The sequence below is a fragment of the Brachyhypopomus gauderio genome, chromosome 17 (assembly GCF_052324685.1).
Source record: "Brachyhypopomus gauderio isolate BG-103 chromosome 17, BGAUD_0.2, whole genome shotgun sequence".
NCBI classification, from domain to species: domain Eukaryota; kingdom Metazoa; phylum Chordata; class Actinopteri; order Gymnotiformes; family Hypopomidae; genus Brachyhypopomus; species Brachyhypopomus gauderio.
The window spans coordinates 5,606,261-5,627,186 of NC_135227.1; the positions used below are offsets into that span (position 1 = coordinate 5,606,261).

Below are 20,926 nucleotides of genomic sequence, written 5' to 3' on the forward strand. Positions count from 1 at the left end.
CTCCTGCCCTGCTGTTTTGGGCTTCCCAGAATGGTACAAGAGACGTGATGTTTCTACCAGTTCTGTTGTAACATCAGCTCCTCTACCGTGTAGCTTGGCGGTCTACTCCCCCATCAGCTGTTAGGGGGACCGTGTGTTCTGCGTGTCCATCCTTGACCCCGCAGGGCGTGTGGACGGGGGACGTCCTGTGGTGTTAAGACACGGCCTGTGCTTGTTCTCGGCCGACGGATAGGTTCATCCGTTTGTTTGTCTTATTCTTTTCAACTTTTGACAGGCGAAGATTATTCATCAGCAATCAACCAATGCCTATTTAGTCATTTGACTGGAGCTGTTGAAGAGCCTGTCAATATTGTTTTTGGTTTTTGTTTGTTTATTTTTAGTGATTGAATTTAAATTTAAATGCGAGGTCTTGTGAATCTCATGCGTCAGGGAGTAATGTTCCCCTGGAGGGGCACTGGCCGGTAGAATTAGGCCAGCCAGGAAGATGGTGCACTTTTTCCAAAGGTGGCAGTTTGGCGTTTTGCCCCTCCGCTGCGGAATTTGCATACCTGCTCACTGCCCTCGTCAGGGCGGTTCATGCAAATTAAGATCACCTATGCAAATGAGGTCGGCTCGTGGGATGCCCACGGGAGCGGGGTAAGCGTGTGGCTCCGCGAGGTTTTCCCGCTCGTGCAACCCGGGGACCTCAGTGGGACGAGCTCCGACACGCTCAGACCACAGCGTCCCACGTCCCGCGTCCCCTCGGCCTTAATGCCAGTGATCAGATCAACAACCCTGTTCTGGCAAGCTCGTACACACACGTCCTGCTTCTGATTGCTCCAGAGTCCTAAACATCAGACCATTGTGTGCCGAGCAGATGGGCACAGGGCTGGAAGCTGCCTTATCTGCGGCTGGAAACGAGCGTCTCTTTCCTCTTTCTCACGTTCGTCTCGCTGGCTCGGGCTTCCTGTCCTTTGCGGCACATTGTTGGAATGCTTTGGCCCGATGTGGCCGAACGCCTGGCGTCTGGAGCGAAGCACCCGGGGTTGGGGAATGAAAGCTGCCCCTCTGTGCCAGGATATCCTCTGGGGCTGCCGCTGCTCCTCGTAGGCCCTCAGCAGGGGAGGATCGGCCTTATCTGGCTCACCAAGTCACTGATGAAGACGTTTCAGGCATCACAACATTATTAGATTGGTCACATTGTATTTACCACCTGTCTGCAGTGCTGCAGGAACGGATAAGTGCTGTTCAGCTTCTCTCTCTCTCACACACGCACCTCTTTCTCTCTCCCTCACTCTCTCACACGCACACACACACACACACACACACACATCTTTCCCTCTCTCACATGGACACACACACACACACACACACACACACATTTCTCTTCATTTCTCTCTCTCTCTCTCTCTCTCTCTCTCTCTCTCTCTCTCACACATACACACACACCACACAAACACACACCTCTTTTTCTCTCTCACGTGGACACACACACACACACACACACACACACACACACACACACACACACACACACACACACACACACACACACACACACACACACACACCTTTCCCTTTCTCACATGGACACACACACACATTTCTCTTCATATCTCTCTCTATCTTTCTCTCTCTCTCTCTCATATCTCTCTGCTCAAATTCCTGTCATTGTGTATTGTGCACTGTAGTGGTAAGATATTACAAGACTTAAAATACCCTTTAAGTGAAGCTGCCATATTAAACATTCTCTCAGTATAACTGATATATGCAGTTGACAGGCAGGACTCTCAGTTTAGCACTCAAGCTAAAAGCTACGCTACAAGCTACGCTCATGAATAATGCCAAAATTGACCCTTTAAGTTCTTCAGCCCACCCCACTTGACAAGATTAGCATTCATAAATCTATTTTGATGGATGGATGTGACAGATGTCTGCTTACCTGTTTACCTCACGGAACTCTTCTTGTAAACGCAGCTCGTAAAAAAACGCTCAGGTTTTTTTAAGGCGAGGCGTTCAGGAGGCTAAAGGAGGCTAACCGTGTGCGGCGTGTGGTCCTTGCGTGCAGCACCTGGCGGCCTGGGACGCCGGCGACCCGGAGTGCCTCCTGCGGCTGGTGAAGGAGCTCCTCCTGCAGTACCACCAGTACCAGTGCCAGCGCCTGCGGGACAGCTCACGCCTGCTGTTCGAGTACGACAGCCTGCTCCAGGACCACGACTTCGGCCGCAGCATGGAGGTCTACGCCGGCCGCAAGAACAGCTGGGTGAGCGCTACTGTGCGGGGTCAGGGGTCAGGGGTCAGAACAACTGTGGAGAATGTCAGATGTGCTGTGCTGAACTCCACATCTGTTAATCATAAGACACTTTTCAAATGTGTCGTGTTTGTCCTTTCATTCAGACTTCACAGCATCACTCAGAAGTTTGAGTACACGTGCACTTGAATATGATTCATGTTTTTAAAATTATTTGAAACAAACAATTATGGCAAGTGGATTATTAGTCTTTAAATGAAAATGGTAAGCAAAGGGATGTTGGACTGAGAGCTGTTAACAGGTGGCCATCTGTTATAAGATAGAGGTGTGGAACGTGTGTCATGTGACCTCACGAGTCTCATTTGAGTACATTTATTTACCCATAACAATATAAAATAAGAGCTGACTTAAATTACCTGATAAAGGCTCGAATTTCTGTTCACTCTTTGTACCCTATGATATAATGTTCATATATATATATATATATATATATATATATATATATATATATACACACACACACACACACACACACACACATATGGTCTCCACCAGCACAGCTACCACAGCACACCCCTCAGCCACAGAACCCACACCTATGACTGGTTAGTCCTTCATTTATGAGGGGGATAATGAACCCAAACGCTCCAAAATACTGTGTGACAGTAAATGGAGAAGCAGGTCCAGTTCAAACTGGTCCTGCCTTCCTGGTGCTCAGACCTCAGGCGCACAGAAGAGCAAACAGAGCTGCCCACAAGAGCCCAGTGTCTCTGGGAGCTGCTGCAGGCATGCTGGGAAGAGCGGCCAGGTGATTTCCCACTGAAACCGTACGCCTACTTCCTCTGAGGCTCTTAACGCGGCGCATGGTTGTTCAGTCCGAAATGTGAGGCAGTTTTATTGACCTTTGATACTTGAGTTTTGTGCGTTGGGTTTTCATGTGAAAATGTTAAAATGTGTACAAACACGTCAGTTAAATGACCCCCAAAAAGCAGCATTCCAGGAACAGCCGTCGAGACCTTGTCCAGGTTTACCTTAGTATTCATGGACAGTCATGTCGGGAGCAGCTGGGGGTGTATCTACCTGTACACCAGAGTGTGCAGGTAGAGTCATAAACCACACGCACATCCACACACACACACACACACATACACAAAGAGCCCAGTGTGCTACGCTTCCCCCTTCAAAGGGTTTCTCAACAGGAGAACATTTGGGTAGAGGATTGTCTGTGTGGGTGTGTATGTGGGTGTGTGCATTGCCTCATCGTCTTCTACCTCTAAAGGGATGTGGCAGATTTAGCTGTGGTTTGTGGGATAACAGACAATGATTGAGAAACAGTGGAGAAATTCTAGAAGTGCTCATATTCTGATTATGTCCAAGAATGTATCTAGCGTGTCAGTTGGTAACATACATAATGATCCGCTCTAATTTGAAAGAAGTGAAACAGAATATACGTTATCTAAATCTTTTAAATCTTTTTCATTTAAAGACGGCATCATTCAGAAAGAACGTTGTTTAAGTTAACAGTAAAATCTTTGATTCTTTTCACCGTTGCATCATTGTCGGACTGGTGGACCCACTCCAGATTAGTTTCTCTAAATCTCTGCACCAGAATGCTGAACGTTCACTTCCGTCCAGCTGTTGAACAGCCGCTTGCATCACACCGTGGCCTTCAGGGCATCGGCTGTCCTGATGTGTGCTGTTACGGGACGTTGGCACTGTTACGGGACGTGGGCTGGGCGCCGTTACGTGACGTGGGCGCCGTTACGTGACGTGGGCGCCGTTACGTGACGTGGGCGCCGTTACGGGACGGGGAAGCAGTTACGTGACGTGGGCGCCGTTACGTGACGTGGGCGCCGTTACGTGACGTGGGCGCCGTTACGTGACGTGGGCGCCGTTACGGGATGTGGGCGCCGTTACGGGACTGAGCAAGCAACCTGAGCAAGTTTGACGTGCAGGCATCTGTGCGCTTGTTGACAGTCCTCATGTGTGTGTTGCAGACAGGAGAGTTCTCCGCGCGCTTCCTGCTCAAACTCCCAGTGGACTTCAGCAACATTCCCATCTACCTCCTCAAGGTAGGACGGACACACACACACACACACACACACCTGTGAACACTTACACATACACAGGTTCAGGCATGACCATATAGGCCCAAATAAGGAAAAGCACTTGTTGTTTATGATCGGGATTTGTGGGTTTGTGTGTGTGTGCGTGCGTGTGTGTGTACGTGCGTGCGTGTGTGTACGTGCGTGCGTGTGTGTACACAAGTGTGTGTACGTGTATATACGGTGGTTGCTGAGGCTGCGAGTTGACTAATCAGCAGCCCGTCAGTTCCTATCAGCGCTGAGTGGAGTGTCTGCAGGGTCCTACGCCCCCCCTCGTTCCACCCCTCTCCCTCCACCCCCCACTTCCTCTTTCTCTTCCTCCACACTTCCTCCCCTCACAGTTGCCTTGTGCCTCCCTCTTTATTCCCTTTCCATCTCTCTCACCCTCTCTACTACACTGTGTGTGTGTGTGTGTGTGTGTGTGTGTGTGTGTGTGTGTGTGTGTGTGTGTGTGTGTGTGTGTGAGAGAGAGAGAGAGAGAGAGCCCGTGTGTGTGCACATATGCGCGTGCAAAGTATGAGCGTTGGTGTATGTATGCATGTGTGTGTGTGTGTGTGTGTGTGTGTGTGTGTGTGTGTGTGTGTGTGTGTGGATCGTTCCGGATGCCTACGCTCAGTGGCCTTATCCAGTCTTGGCCATGTTTGCCCTCCCTGTGATGAGAGCAGGAAACATGGAAAACATATGGAAGCTGCATCCTTCATCATCATCACTATGTTGGCCGTCTAACCCTCGGTGCGACACACACACACACACACACACACACACACACACACACACACACACACACTGTCCTAGCTGACAGTGACGGTAACAGTTGTGGACTAAGACATTTCAAACGTCCTCCTTACAGATCCTAAATTTTAAAAGGACTTTCTTCCCGAGGTCTTCCATGAGAGATATGCGTGTCCAACAGGCCTGGCTTGTTCATATAAGCACTCTCTGGTTATCCGATTATACATTATACCAGTTCATTTATTTCATACCTCCGCCATGTCTAATGATATACGTTACTGTCGTTCAAATGCAGCTTCTCTTTGGTATACGATTAGATAGACGGCGTCTTCCCAAAACTCAGATTTATCGACCTTTGAAGCCTGCCGGTCCGTCCAGGATTCAAACTCCACATAAAAGCCCTGGTTGTTTGGGGAAAAATCTGTTTCTGAGTTAATAGATCAAAACGAGCGTTTAGTTCCAACCGTACTGGACTCCTGCCACGCACGCTTGTGAGTCGCATGAGCCTCCATAATTAGAGGAATTTGGTACCAGATGTCTTATGTGTAATGCCGGGGCACTTGGGCAGTCCTGCAGTCTTCTTCCAGAGATCCTTCCTTCCTTCTTCCCTTCCTTTTCCTTGGCTGAACTGCGTGATCCATCATCTTGGCGTCACACGTTCACGTCAGTGTCGTTCCCCCGTGCTGAAAGAACCCGCGTGTGATGCAGCAGGCACAAGAGTCATCGCGGATTAAGAAGTGTGAGAAATACTGTTTCTCCCACACGCGTCTCCCAGGGGACGCAGCTTTGTCAGCGCTTGAAAGGAAACTCGTCTCCTTCTCCTGCCCGAGATTTCTCCTTTTGGACCGGAGGGCCCGTGGCGTTTCATCTTTTAGATTGTGTTTATAATCGCTGTCGTAAATTTAAATGGGATCCTTTTCTTTTCCCGAACCCGTTTACTTTGTAGCGTTTTATTTGCTGTATCTGTCCTCTGCAGATGTTTGTCGGAGCTTGTTCTGTAACAGGTTTATTATACTGAACTAAACCTACAAAGAAAAAGCTTTTCAGTAAACAAAAAAAAATCCTGAAGATCTTATGTAAAGCTAAAATCTGAGGGAGTTCAAACCTTGACCGGCGTTGTGTGTGGGCCTAGCAGACGAGACGTTTCCATGACGCCTGCATGTTGTTGTCGTCTAGCCCTGCCCCCCCCCAAAGCCTTTCAGACAGGAACAGGAAGTGAGTGACCACTGGACACCACTCTGGGCTGGAGTGGTCATCAAGACTTCACAGCACGCTAATAAACTGAACCTTATTGCCTTTATGGTTTTTAAAGTAGGGTTGCATACAGAAGAAACTAAAGACATCGTAACTCTGGCTGTGTAAGGTAAGCATTATTTGTACATGTTGGTTACCTAGGTAACAGGAAAAAACGTTGTTTTTCCCCCTGCTACCCAACATGGTGTGAGGATGATGAAGGAGATAACGTACTGTTTACACACATTACGAAATGTGCCCGCACTGCCTCTTCTGAGAATGAGGCAGTTATAGTAGATAGTGACACATTTAGCAGGGCCTTTCCCAAACAGGTGAGGGAGGTCAGAAGGTTAAATGTCTTTTACCTCCACCCAAGCACCAACACCAGCACCACCACTACCTGTAGTCCTCTTCAAGTTTTACCCCCTAATGTGCAGTTAACACCCCAGAAACCCTTTCCTGTAGACTGCTGTAATAACAAGCCTGCAGTTAGGACTGGGTGGTGATGCTACAGGCCTAGGCCTCTGCATGGGGCCACGTCTGGCTGCGGTATCGGCACACCTGTTTGTGTGTGTGTGCGTGCGTGCGTGCGTGCGTGTCTCGGGCCGTGCACCCGCCCCCGCGAGGTCGTGATGGGGCTCTGGTGGACCGATGTCGTACATCGCGACGTCTCGCTGGTTTTAGCTCACCTAGCTGGACATGTTTACCTTCTCAAATGGGCCCGCGGGGAGCGGCCTGCCTGTCAGGAGAGAGCAGCCTGCGCTAGCGGAGAGGGGGAGAGGCGCAGAGGGGGAGAGGTGGAGAGCGGGTGGAGGCATGATGACACCGGCGTGGTGTAATAATGATATCAGGCATCAGCAGTTTCTTTTTCTGGGAAGACAAAGGAACCTTCAGGCATCATTCTCTCCAACATCCTTTGGTTTATTTTTGAGAAAATAAGTGTGGATTTATTACCCTTCTGACATCTTTACCCTGATGTACTGCACCCATGATTAGACACATCGTAAGACATGAGATCTTCTCTGTAAACGTCCAGGTGTTGTTGATAACGTTCTCTGTTCAAAACACACAGAGAGTCTGATCCGTCAGCTCATGTCAAGCTGACGCCATACTTCATTAGAATATACATGGAGGCTAAGACATGTATGAAAGCTGTCGCAGCTCATGAAATATCACAACTGTGTCCTCTCTCAGCTCTGTCCCCTACCCTCACTGTTGTGGTGTCCCCTACCCTCACTGTTGTGGTGTCCTCTCTCAGCTCTGTCCCCTACCCTCACTGTTGTGGTGTCCCCTACCCTCACTGTTGTGGTGTCCTCTCTCAGCTCTGTCCCCTACCCTCACTGTTGTGGTGTCCTCTCTCAGCTCTGTCCCCTACCCTCACTGTTGTGGTGTCCTCTCTCAGCTCCGTCCCCTACCCTCACTGTTGTTGTGTCCTCTCTCAGCTCCGTCCCCTACCCTCACTGTTGTGGTGTCCTCTCTCAGCTCCGTCCCCTACCCTCACTGTTGTGGTGTCCTCTCTCAGCTCCGTCCCCTACCCTCACTGTTGTGGTGTCCTCTCTCAGCTCCGTCCCCTACCCTCACTGTTGTGGTGTCCTCTCTCAGCTCCGTCCCCTACCCTCACTGTTGTGGTGTCCTCTCTCAGCTCCGTCCCCTACCCTCACTGTTGTGGTGTCCTCTCTCAGCTCCGTCCCCTACCCTCACTGTTGTGGTGTCCTCTCTCAGCTCCGTCCCCTACCCTCACTGTTGTGGTGTCCTCTCTCAGCTCCGTCCCCTACCCTCACTGTTGTGGTGTCCTCTCTCAGCTCCGTCCCCTACCCTCACTGTTGTGGTGTCCTCTCTCAGCTCCGTCCCCTACCCTCACTGTTGTGGTGTCCTCTCTCAGCTCCGTCCCCTACCCTCACTGTTGTGGTGTCCTCTCTCAGCTCTGTCCCTACCCTCACTGTTGTGGTGTCCTCTCTCAGCTCTGTCCCCTACCCTCACTGTTGTGGTGTCCTCTCTCAGCTCCGTCCCTACCCTCACTGTTGTGGTGTCCTCTCTCAGCTCTGTCCCCTACCCTCACTGTTGTGGTGTCCTCTCTCAGCTCCGTCCCCTACCCTCACTGTTGTGGTGTCCTCTCTCAGCTCTGTCCCCTACCCTCACTGTTGTGGTGTCCTCTCTCAGCTCCGTCCCCTACCCTCACTGTTGTGGTGTCCTCTCTCAGCTCTGTCCCCTACCCTCACTGTTGTGGTGTCCTCTCTCAGCTCTGTCCCCTACCCTCACTGTTGTGGTGTCCTCTCTCAGCTCTGTCCCCTACCCCTGCTTTTCCACCTAACGTCTCTCCTCGTTCAGGTTGGTCAGATCTCCATTTGTCTTTTTATTTTTTTATTTTTTCATTTTTTTTACTGTTTGGATCTAAGGAATGTTCACAGTTAAGTGCTTTTTTTCTGTCCTTCTTTCTTACTTTCTTTCTTCTTTCTGTAATCCTGCTCTCGTTATGTTAATAACCCATAAAAAGAATGACATATCATCAAGCAACTTTTATGCAACAATTAATTTCATGCATATTTGTGCCAGTTTAAATCTTGATTACAATTTCAAATATAGCAATTCCACGAACAGCCGTGATAATGTTTTCTAAAAGGCACGGCGAATGAGGATTGAATCCCAGAGCGTCCGTAGGGTACTTAATAAACAGTGTGATTGGCTTCTACTCAGACAGCTAAGGAGATGTTTGGGTTTTAGACAAGAAGCCTCACCATGCCCACCAGAAAGGATGTGCATATGCGTGTGCCTGTGTATTAGCACACGTACATGTGCGTGTGCTTGTGTGTTTGGAGGAGGGCTTAGGGGTTAACGTTAAAGAAATGGGTTTACCGCCAATGCAGGCAATGCCAACATTCTCTGTGCAGCATTACGAATGAGACCCGGTACAAATTTAGACCGACATTTGTTAGCTCTGTGCACCAGATGATGATAATAAGTGTGTTTTGGCACTTCTTTACCGGAGTGGTTTATTCCGCACAGGTTATGAGCATGTTGTAGGTTTCTTCTAGATCCAGCTATGTCCTTTAGAGTTTTATGTCTTCAAGAAGGCTGCATGTCTAATAGAAGTTTTGAGCAAAAGGCCTTGCTCTTCATTTCCTCCGAGAGCTCGTTTGAGTTTTCACACCACATCATGTGCAGACGCAGGCAGCCATCACGGACCTGTTCTCAGATCTGTGATTCCTCAAAGCCGAGTTTCTCTGCTCAACAACGCGTTCTTTATGCTAACGCGCCCGAGTGCTGAATGAACGTGGAAGACTCTGGCTGCTGCTGCAGCTCCTACCTCTGTTTCTCTCCACCTGAGTGCGTGTGGAGACCTGGTCCATCCCCCCATTACCGGGGTTCATGTTCTCCTTCACGTTCACGTTCAGGGGTTCACGCTCTCTCTCATGTTCATGTTCAGGGGTTCACGCTCTCCTTCACGTTCACGTTCATGTTCAGGGGTTTATGTTCTCTGTGTTCATGTTCAGGGGTTCACGTTCTCTGTTCATGTTCAGGGGTTCATGTTCTGTGTTTACGTTCAGGGGTTCACGTTCTCTCTCACGTTCACGTTCAGGGGTTCACGCTCTCTCTCGCTTTCACGTTCAGGGGTTCACGTTCTCTGTGTTCACGTTCAGAGGTTCATGTTCTCTGTGTTCACGTTCAGGGGTTCACGTTGTCTCTCACGTTCACGTTCAGGGGTTCACGTTCTCTGTGTTCACGTTCAGAGGTTCATGTTCTCTGTGTTCACGTTCAGGGGTTCACGTTGTCTCTCAGGTTCACGTTCAGGGGTTCACGTTCTCTGTGTTCACGTTCAGAGGTTCATGTTCTCTGTGTTCATGTTCAGGGGTTCACATTGTCTCTCACGTTCACGTTCAGGGGTTCACGTTCTCTGTGTTCACGTTCAGGGGTTCACGTTGTCTCTCTCGTTCACGTTCAGGGGTTCACGTTCAGGGGTTCACGTTCTCTCTCAGGCCCCCTCCCATTTGACCCCACGTTATATTTCTGCTCTGTACAGCACCATGTAAACCATGTTTAAAAAGTGCCGCATACATAAAGCTGCTGCTGTTCATTAATGTCATTTATGTATTAACGATGTTATTGTGTCTCGTATGGCAAGTGTGCGTTGACTCGTTCCACCTTTGTCAGCTCCTCCTCTTTCTTCTTTGGTGTGGGTTCGTGTTAATGTTTAAACCACTGTTACGTTTGTGAGGATTCAAAGGATGTACATCGACCACCTCGCCGAGGCACCGAACATTTGTTTAAATTCTCCATGCAAGTTTCTCCTGTGGAACGCAGGAGTTGGTGGGTTCACACAGCTCAGCCCTTCAGTCAATATTGAACATGCCTGCAGGTAAAGGCCTGACGTGTTCACCATGCTATCTCACAGAATCCGCATACTGAACCCATCACTAATGCCGTCTTTATTTATACCGCTTGGACAGCCCATGGTTGGTTTGAGACATTCCACAAAGGTTTTGACCATATCTGCATGTTTGTACAGTCAAAGCCTGCTGTCATCTTGATTTAGACCCTCTTATAGTAGTTGTGTAGTTTGTTTTGTTTTTATTTTTGCTTTTATTTCTAAGGCTTATGAGAACCTGTTGTGTAGCATTAATGAGAGAAACTTCAGGGTTAGTTCTTTCAATTGACAAAGTATTAAGTTGAGCGATAATTTCTCCAGGTTTACAGATCTTAGTGACAAAGCGTTAAAGTAAACAGGTGGCAACAGACACACCCGCTTATACACACACGCTAACACATTCCTGTTGTCTTATCTTCCTAAGCCTTTGAACACTCTCTCTCCCCGAAGAGCGTGTTCGGCAGGCAAGACACCCATGCTGTCGGTAAGAGCAGGAAACACGGAGGAACCAATCCTTGCCACTCTGCGGTTTTCGTCAGTCGCGACGCTTCACATCTTCTCCGACATTCTCCCGTGCCAGCAGAGCTCAGATTAGGGAAGAGGGAGAGTGACGTAGAAGCTCCAAACTGCAGATTGCGCACACGGCGTGTTAACGATCCACTCCGCTGGGGACGTGCCACGCTGCGTTTGCGCTTCTGTTCCTGTGTGAAGAACGTCTGTCTGCTCTCGCGTCGCTCGGGGGGTTGGGGGTGGAGATGATTACCTTCATCATCTTCCTCACGTGCCCTGAGCTCCTCCCTTTTTACACTTTTATGCAGTTTGATGGCGAATAAGCCGTCACGTACATATTCAGGCCCCCTTCCCCGGGCCCCAGATTTTGCCCAAGCAGTTTACATCCGCCGTGGCACTCTGACCCAGTACCACCCTATCGCTGACATGCCAGCTCGTCTTCGGAATGCGCTTTGTGTGGTCGGGGGGCAGGACATTTCTGGAGCGCGTCTGGGACACTTTCAGCACTTTGCGGCTGAGTCATTCGATGACTGACCACCGCAGCAGTGGTCGGGAACACAATCTCGCCAGCGCCTCCGAGTGAGCACGAGTGTCCACGCGGCCTCGTCCCGAGCTGCCGTCTGACGGCACCATTGTTCAGAAGCCTGTGATCATGACCTCACTGACTGTGACTCCAACACCCATCATTTGGTCACCATTATGGGTATAATTAGCTGTCCAAGCACCAGCAGGTTCAACTGGTGCTGCTTTCTCCCCCATCTATTCTCGTCACCGTGTAATAAATAAACTTTATTTTTAGAGTTATTGGCACAAGTCGGCTCCTTTTCTCACTTTACCCTAAAAGAAGGCTATCCGCGCTCTGCCTGATGAAGTGACTTTTTGAATTCAGTTCCTTGGCTGCTTGTATTACAAAGCCTTCACTGACTCATCTGCGTGTTCACGCTAAATGTGCGGCCTGCTGATCTGGGCCACGCTCGGAATGACTTCATGAATCATACGACGTGATGATGTCACTTGGTGATAGCAGCAGAAAGCTTTGAAGGATGTCATCACCGCTGATATGAAGGTCGATCGTTTGAGGATAGCAGTCATTCTGTGAGTTGTACTAGTCCTACTGTAGTGAAACTGTAGCCTCGCTTTAGAGAAACTATATTTCGTTGAACAGGAAAGAGACTTTAGCTTTGTTTATTTGTTTCTTTGCTTAAAATGTTGTTAGCAGTTTTTTGTTTGTTTGTTTGTTTGTTTGTTTGTTTTATGAGCTGTGTGGGGTGCCAGTGGAGTTTAGAGCACAGAGCTGAGGACACAGTCTACCCTGCCCTGTGCGTGACTGTTGAGCAGTTAATGCTGGAGCCAGTAGTTGTAATTTGGAGCCTGATCGTGCCCTGCAACAGTAAACACTTACTAAGGGCTCAGGAATCTTAAAAGCTGGGAAGTAATTGCAGGTTCCCTCTGCAGAGATTGGTGTCTTTCACCTCTGCACTCTCACAGAGCAGCAGCCTTCATCTTCGTCAGCCATCATCTTCGTCAGCCTTCTGCTCTGCGTCTTCAAACGAAGTAGCAAATATGCAACTTTGTTGAGTTCATTGTGTGGTGAACGTTATGGCTGCAGCCCTAGTAAAATCACGCTTTAAGTGGCTTAACGTCATGCATTTTACAAGAAAAGTGCTGTATTTCATGGCAGTGCTAAGTGCTTCAATATCACATATGATTATATATATATATATGGCGATTTTCATGTTTCATTTTCATGCTCCAAGTTATGCCCTATATCCACTTGAATCAATATTTTACTGTAGCACACCAAGAACCACAATTTGTGCCATGCAAAGCACACACTATTTGTCCGGAATATTTCACCTGTTGATTTGCCTGTTTTATTGTTCATATTGCAGGCAGTTCACAGCATTTTGTTTATGTGAAGGAAGCTCCATTGTGCAGTATAATTACTCTTCAAAACTTTATAAACCCTCAAGAGTGACAGAGCCCAGTGTTCAAATGCCCCTGACATTAGCGTCACATTTATTTAGAGTGCAAGGAGTAAAGGGGGGGGGGGGAGGGGGACAGATAATTGGTGGTTTGGGGATCCCTAATGCAACAGCAGAAGAGGCGCTGGAAAGACCAGCTAAGCCTGCCGCTCCGATAAACAATTATGCTGCTGTTTAGGCAGCCAAATTATAGGTTGGGCTGAGCCCGAGGATCAAAATAAAATGTCAGAGCAGAAGTTCACAAACAAGAGTCAAATTGGTTGGAAAGACTATAGCTGGGGGATAGCATTGGGTTTTGTGTTGAAAGCGGGTTAAGGGGGTAAAGACTCTGACCCGTCAGATGACAGCAGCTGTTGTGTAAGGGTATGACACTAAACCAGTACACTCTATTGAATTCCATTCCCTGTTCTGTAGGGGTATGACACTAAACCAGTACACTCTATTGAATTCCATTCCCTGTTCAGTAGGGTATGACACTAAACCAGTACACTCTATTGAATTCCATTCCCTGTTCAGTAGGGGCATGACACTAAACCAGTACACTCTATTGAATTCCATTTCCTGTTCTGTAGGGGTATGACACTAAACCAGTACACTCTATTGAATTCCATTCCCTGTTCAGTAGGGGCATGACACTAAACCAGTACACTCTATTGAATTCCATTTCCTGTTCAGTAGGGGTATGACACTAAACCAGTACACTCTATTGAATTCCATTCCCTGTTCTGTAGGGGTATGACACTAAACCAGTACACTATTGAATTCCATTCCCTGTTCAGTAGGGGCATGACACTAAACCAGTACACTCTATTGAATTCCATTCCCTGTTCTGTAGGGGTATGACACTAAACCAGTACACTCTATTGAATTCCATTCCCTGTTCTGTAGGGGTATGACACTAAACCAGTACACTCTATTGAATTCCATTCCCTGTTCTGTAGGGGTATGACACTAAACCAGTACACTCTATTGAATTCCATTCCCTGTTCAGTAGGGGTACGACACTAAACCAGTACACTCTATTGAATTCCATTTCCTGTTCAGTAGGGGTATGACACTAAACCAGTACACTCTATTGAATTCCATTCCCTGTTCAGTAGGGGTACGACACTAAACCAGTACACTCTATTGAATTCCATTCCCTGTTCAGTAGGGTATGACACTAAACCAGTACACTCTATTGAATTCCATTTCCTGTTCAGTAGGGGTACGACACTAAACCAGTACACTCTATTGAATTCCATTCCCTGTTCTGTAGGGATATGACACTAAACCAGTACACTCTATTGAATTCCATTCCCTGTTCTGTAGGGGTATGACACTAAACCAGTACACTCTATTGAATTCCATTCCCTGTTCAGTAGGGGTACGACACTAAACCAGTACACTCTATTGAATTCCATTTCCTGTTCAGTAGGGGTACGACACTAAACCAGTACACTCTATTGAATTCCATTCCCTGTTCTGTAGGGATATGACACTAAACCAGTACACTCTATTGAATTCCATTCCCTGTTCTGTAGGGATATGACACTAAACCAGTACACTCTATTGAATTCCATTCCCTGTTCTGTAGGGGTATGACACTAAACCAGTACACTCTATTGAATTCCATTTCCTGTTCAGTAGGGGTATGACACTAAACCAGTACACTCTATTGAATTCCATTTCCTGTTCAGTAGGGGTATGACACTAAACCAGTAGTTCCCTGACATGTATTGATAGTAATGGATTGTGTGATTACAACATCGAAAAATCTGTCATGTTGCTGATATAAGTAGTTGTTTCTTCAGCCGCTGTTTGACAGAGCAAATCTGTGGGGTCTGGCTGATGGTTAGTTTAAATCATACCACTTGTTGTTAACTATTAGTTAACACCGTTCACTGTGAGTATCAGTAGACAGAACAGATATAGAATACATGTGCCATTCATTTGCATTTGGGCTCGAAGGTTCTTCCTTGTGCAGAGAGTGAAAACACCGGCTCTACTGTGATGTGGTGTTCAATGTGGGCTTGCATTTAAAGGTTATGAACAATCTCTCTTTTCCCCCAAGGTGAATCATATGTATATGAATCAGTTATGCATAGAATCAGTTTCTGGATCAATAAGCAGTTGTCCATCCACACGGTTCTGCACAGGAGTACACATGGGATTGAGGAACACAACATACATATGCAAAGTGACAGGCAAAATCAAGTCTATTTCTTAAATATATTGCTTGCTGCTGTAAATGACTCATAATGCCCGTCCACACATAAACACATACTGCTCGATACTGAATATTTCATTTTTCTCTTTTTTTTTTTTAGATTTTTTACATTTTTCACCAGTAGCTTCGACTCTTCAGATCTTCAAAGCAGGGCTCCTGCAATTAGTTTCGAGTGTCTGGATGGTGTCTTATGTTACGGAGTCAGTAGGTTCCTGCCGGTTCCCCGGCCTGGCAGGACCAACCAGTCTGTCTAGTATGTCGCGTACCTCGTCTGTACGGAGAAGCGCATGCACTGTGTTTTGCTGACTCCGCCATAAGACATCCGCTGTGAGGCAAGACAACGCCTGTTACAAAATCAGTGGGTGTACACAAATCACCCATATTACGACAATGACCCACTGAGGAAGGGGGCAGATTTAAACCAGGGTCTGTGCGCTCAGTGGGATCAAGTGGGCTGTCATGCCTATGTTCACCTGTTCACCTACTGCAACCGCAGAGCTAAACCCAATGCCCATTCAGTCCCATGAAAACATCTCAGGAGTTTTGTTCCCCCACTACTTATTGCCTCCTCAAGTGAGTTATAATAATAATAAACGTGTCCGTAAACTCCCATCTGTGGTGGCGTTTGCCCCGAGTCCTCTCTCACTGTCCCGTCCTGGAGCTTCAGGTCCAAACCACTCATCTTACTCCTGCTACTTTACATCTTCTGCTGCTCTTCCACAACCGATCCGCTTGTACACCTCGTGCTTTCATCTTCCAGAAATTGCTCTTATATATTAAAATATATAGTTCTGTTATTACAGAAGCTTGCCATCCAGACCTAATTTATTACATTTATTATATACCTAAATCACGCCTTAATTATTTCTTATGGAGAGTATGACTATTGATGACTGTATCGCAAAGGCTGTTTGCACATGAATCTCATTAGCGTAACGTTATGGGCTTTAGACACTGTCATGTGGAAGCACTATTTGAACATCTGGCTTCTCTGTAGGTTTAAGATGAAGGGATAAGAACAAGTTACATCAAAAAGCAACCTGGCTACGCCGTGACCTCCTTCCCGTGTGCTTCGCTGAGCACGCGGGCGTACACACACACACACACACGCACACGCACGCAAGCGTGTTTCCAGACGCTCCGCCTCAGGCCAGCAACAGATCCAGCTCACATTTAGAGCATGGCGTGTAAACACTGAATTATCTCCACCCAGGGCTGCATCAGCAAATAAAGGGCCGTGCGCCCCGTTATTCTCCCCGGCTGCCCCTCCCCTCGTCCAGGCACCTGCGCTGGCTGTGGGTGGCCACGCCCTCGCTGCCCTGCTGATCCGCACTGACCAGCTCAGCATGGACACTTCCTGCCGTTAGGGGACCTGCACCACAAAGAGGCCCACGGCCTTATAAAGACACACAGCTGCTGTCGGGGGGTGGGGGGGTTGGTTCTCGATGATGTCGGATTTATTTCCTCGTGATAGTTTGCTGTAGTAACTCATTTCTGACTGGCTGAACTTCAGTTCAGGTTGTGGTTGTGTTTACGTGGAGGGTTTTTGGTGGGTGCGCTGTCTTTTGTAAAAGGCTTTCAGCACAGTCGGGCTGCGTTACATTTGGCCTCAGCCACTCTCCCTATTAGTTTTCTTACGCGCTGTAAGAAAACGCAGCCTTCTTGAACTTTGACCTTTCACAGCGCTGAGCTCCCCCGAGCAAGTTCACAGTAGCGCAGGCGTTTTTGAAAATGCCACCGTGGGTCGGCCGCGTTGTCAGACTGACCCCTGCTTCGCCACGTCCTGCCAACCCCCCCCCCCCCCCCCCCCCCCGAATGCTGTGCCACACCGCGGTCCCCAGAAGCCATTTTTGCTGTGTATCTGACATTTATTTAGAGCAGGGGGAAACGTGACCTTCACAGCCGCCATTATCATAAGCAATTACAGGAAATGGTTTGCAGCTTTGATCTTCCCGCCCCACTCTCCTCCGCCACCTCACACGGACGGCCAGGGCCCGGCGAGCGTGTGAACAGACACGCCATCACGTCTCATCTGAGCAGCGAGTTAACTGATCGTATTCATTTATCAAGGTTAATTCATCTCCACTGAGCAGAGAGTGCAGTGCAGGGTCAAATCCTCACAGCGCTTGGCTGTGTGGGAACCAACACGCCACACACACACACACACACACACACGTCACACACACACACACACACACACACACGCAAACACACACACACACACACACACACGCAAACACACACACACGCAAACACACACACACACACACACACACACACACACACACACAAACACAGGCGCACGCGACTGTGTACATTCACAACAAAGAATAAGTGCGTCGCTTATTGAAAAGTTATAACACCAGGACGAACTGGCTCGAACACGGCAGGAAGTGTGTCACAGACCCAGGACAAGCGCCAGAGGTCTGAACGCTGACAGCTGAGCTGCGTAGAGACTTCCACTGGAAAATCAGGAGTTGCGTATGACCGTTTACGGTAAAGCTAACGGCAAACGCAGGAGTAGTTCGGAGCTCCCCTCTGCCACACGGATCCGGTACACAGCAGGAGACAGTTATGATCTTTGCTCATGACTGGGTTCACGTAAGGACTCTAATTGGTCCCTGTGGCCTCAATGAAGAAAGCTCTCGGGGACGGGGGTGGTGATTTTAACCCGGTAACTCAGCCGAAGATGCTGCTCAACGTTTTGTTAATTAAAGACGTTTTTCTGTTTATCCGGTAATTTGCAGCTGCGCTAGTCACATTTAGCATAATGAATAAAGGGGAAGTGTCCTCTCAAAAACACAGAAATGCACCTTCAGTACATCTTGCCCTACATTAGCAGGGGAAAAATATTTTTTCCTGAAAAATTAAAGGAGCGTTCACTTAGTGTCTGATGTCCACTGTGCCATAGGCTGTCTCCCACTAATGCTGCTTTTCTTCTTGCTCCACAATGGAAAAAGACTTTTATTTTGAACGAATGCCATTCATTCCATATCAGCTTCACTTCAACAAAACCCTAAAATATGAAGTTTCAGAAAGCACAACCTATGTATTAGGAGCTATAGTGCTATTATTATATAAATGTAAACATTGCCATATATAACAGTTCCAGCTAAAGGAATAATCTCATAATATATTGACACTTTAATAACATTATAATCTGTGTTCCAGCAACCAACCCCTGTATCGCATTGTTCAGACAGCCACGTTGCATCAGATTTCACATTACCAAGGAAGGATATCACTCCCCATGGTTTCCGATATCTGTCTTATGTGTGGAAATCAAGCCTGACTTCCAGAGAACATGTTAATGCACTTTTCTTTGAGGAAGGAGTTGGCTGAAATTCAAGGAGTTGTGCAAGTGTAATTGAAACATGTCATTAGTTATAGTGGACAGCGAGTTTAATATAAACACCTGGACAATCTTTCATAAAACAGTGGGGGAGGGAATGATCAACTTTAGCAGGTAGTGAAGCGTTGTAGTGATTTGTGTTCCCTGTTCTATAGATGGCCTCATAAATAGAACCTGGCTCAGCCCAATGAATTATCTTGGGCAAATATGAGTTTAACGTGCCAGTTCAGAGACACACCTTGTGGCTGTGACGTCATCAGGTAAGGCTGAGGCGAGCTTTAGCCTGGGACAGCGCGCGTATTGTCTTCCAAATGCAAAGATGGCATTTAGAAAGAAAAGGATTATTGATGCTGGGAGATCTCACCCTCATAGGGATTACTGCTGATCCACCGGGATTAAGATGAAATTGTGCGCTTCAGCTAAGGGAAACCTGGTGCTACCTTGATCGTTTCTTGAAACAGCGTTAAAACGGACTGTCTGATGTGCAATTACAGTCATTTCATTCTTATTAATAATAAATATTTTAAGTTGGATGCATTTGAGATGTTTCCGTTGTCCTGCTCCTGCCCTGTTGTCTCCGCCTCCTCAGTTTCACTAACCCAGACGCTTCACCCGTTGAGCCGTGGCAGACCGGTTGACCCACGCTTACCCGTGAAGGAGAGCAGAATGGGCGGGGTCGTGCAGGGCGGAGTCTGGCCGTGCAGGGCGGAGTCTGGTCCCGCACTGCCATTCAGAGCTGTGACACCGGCGGCGTGCCTGTCGGAAAGGTCACACTCTGCACCCTCCCGACCTCCTTCTCTCCTTCTCTGTCTCTCCCTCTCTCTCTCTCTCTCTTTCCCTCTCCCACTCTCTCTCTCTGCCTGTCTTTCTCTCTCTCTCCCTCTCTCTCTCTCCCTCTCCCACTCTCTCTCCCTCTCTACCTATCTGTCTTCCTCTCCCTCTTTCTCTCTCTCCCTCTCCCACTCTCCCTCTCCCTCTCTCTCTCTGCCTATCTGTCTTTCTCTCTCTCTCTCTCTGTCTATCTGTATTTCTCTCTCTCTCCCTCTTCTCACTCCCTCTCATTGTGTAACTTGCAGAGATGTTTAAAAGTTGCAAAATACAAATCCAGGTCAGGTCACGAGTCTTTAGGTTAGAGTCTAAGTCAAGTCACGAGTCTTCAGGCTAAAGTCTAAGTCAAGTCACGAGTCTTCAGGCTAGAGTCTAAGTCAAGTTATGAGTCTTCAGGTTAGAGTCTAAGTCAAGTCACGAGTCTTCAAGTTAGAGTCTAAGTCAAGTTACGAGTCTTCAGGCTAGAGTCTAAGTCAAGTCACGAGTCTTTAGGCTAGAGTCTAAGTCAAGTCACGAGTCTTTAGGCTAGAGTCTAAGTCAAGTCACGAGTCTTCAGTCTAGAGTCTATGTCAAGTCACGAGTCTTCAGGCTAGAGTCTAAGTCAAGTCACGAGTCTTCAGGCTAGAGTCTAATTCAAGTCATGAGTCTTCAGGCTAGAGTCTAAGTCAAGTCACGAGTTCAGGCTAGAGTCTAAGTCAAGTCACGAGTCTTCAGGCTAGAGTCTAATTCAAGTCACGAGTCTTCAGGCTAGAGTCTAAGTCAAGTCACGAGTTCAGGCTAGAGTCTAAGTCAAGTCACGAGTCTTTAGGCTAGAGTCTAAGTCAATACCAGGATAGGCTAAGGGACAGAAGATGGAAAATAACTATTTTATATTTATTAGCTATATTGACAGCTAAATCGACTCGAGCTGCTCACCCACCTCTCCTAACATTTTTTTTGTTTCTTTCTGTGATGCTTTAAATTGTCTGAAAAATACAGAGATCTGCGGAATGCTTTTCCTGAGTGGCTATTGCAACCTACCCTTCCACTTACCCTGCTGGAAGCTGAATGCTTGGTGCGTTTCTCTCCCAGTTGTGCCTTAATAAGTGCATATGCTTCACATTCATGTATTTTATCCAGTGCTGAATTGCTGTTTAGCAAAGAGACGTGCCTTCGGACTCAGTGGAGGACTGCAGTGACCTGACGTGAAGTAAAACACCAGCGTCACCAACCCGACGGGCCGTGCTGGACGTTCTGCGTGGGGGAGTTTAAAATGGCCCAATGCATCATGCCTCTTGATTCATTTCTTTCTTTCTTTTTAAATACAGATCTGTTAGGTTTGAATGTAGTTAGCGTAATGTACATTTTGAAATAATGGACAAGCATAGGTTCATTTCATT

General features: G+C 47.6%; 1 protein-coding gene across 3 annotated transcripts in view; it reads left to right on the plus strand.

Moving 5' to 3' along the window:
* Window positions 1-20,926, plus strand: part of babam2 (BRISC and BRCA1 A complex member 2) — a 61,980-nt gene that overhangs the window by 17,327 nt on the left and 23,727 nt on the right. For all 3 annotated transcript variants that reach the window (XM_076978273.1, XM_076978274.1, XM_076978272.1), the window contains exons 5-6: window positions 2,048-2,242; window positions 4,228-4,302. In XM_076978273.1, the coding sequence (XP_076834388.1) occupies window positions 2,048-2,242; window positions 4,228-4,302 (270 nt within the window). The remainder of the gene's footprint in view (window positions 1-2,047; window positions 2,243-4,227; window positions 4,303-20,926) is intronic.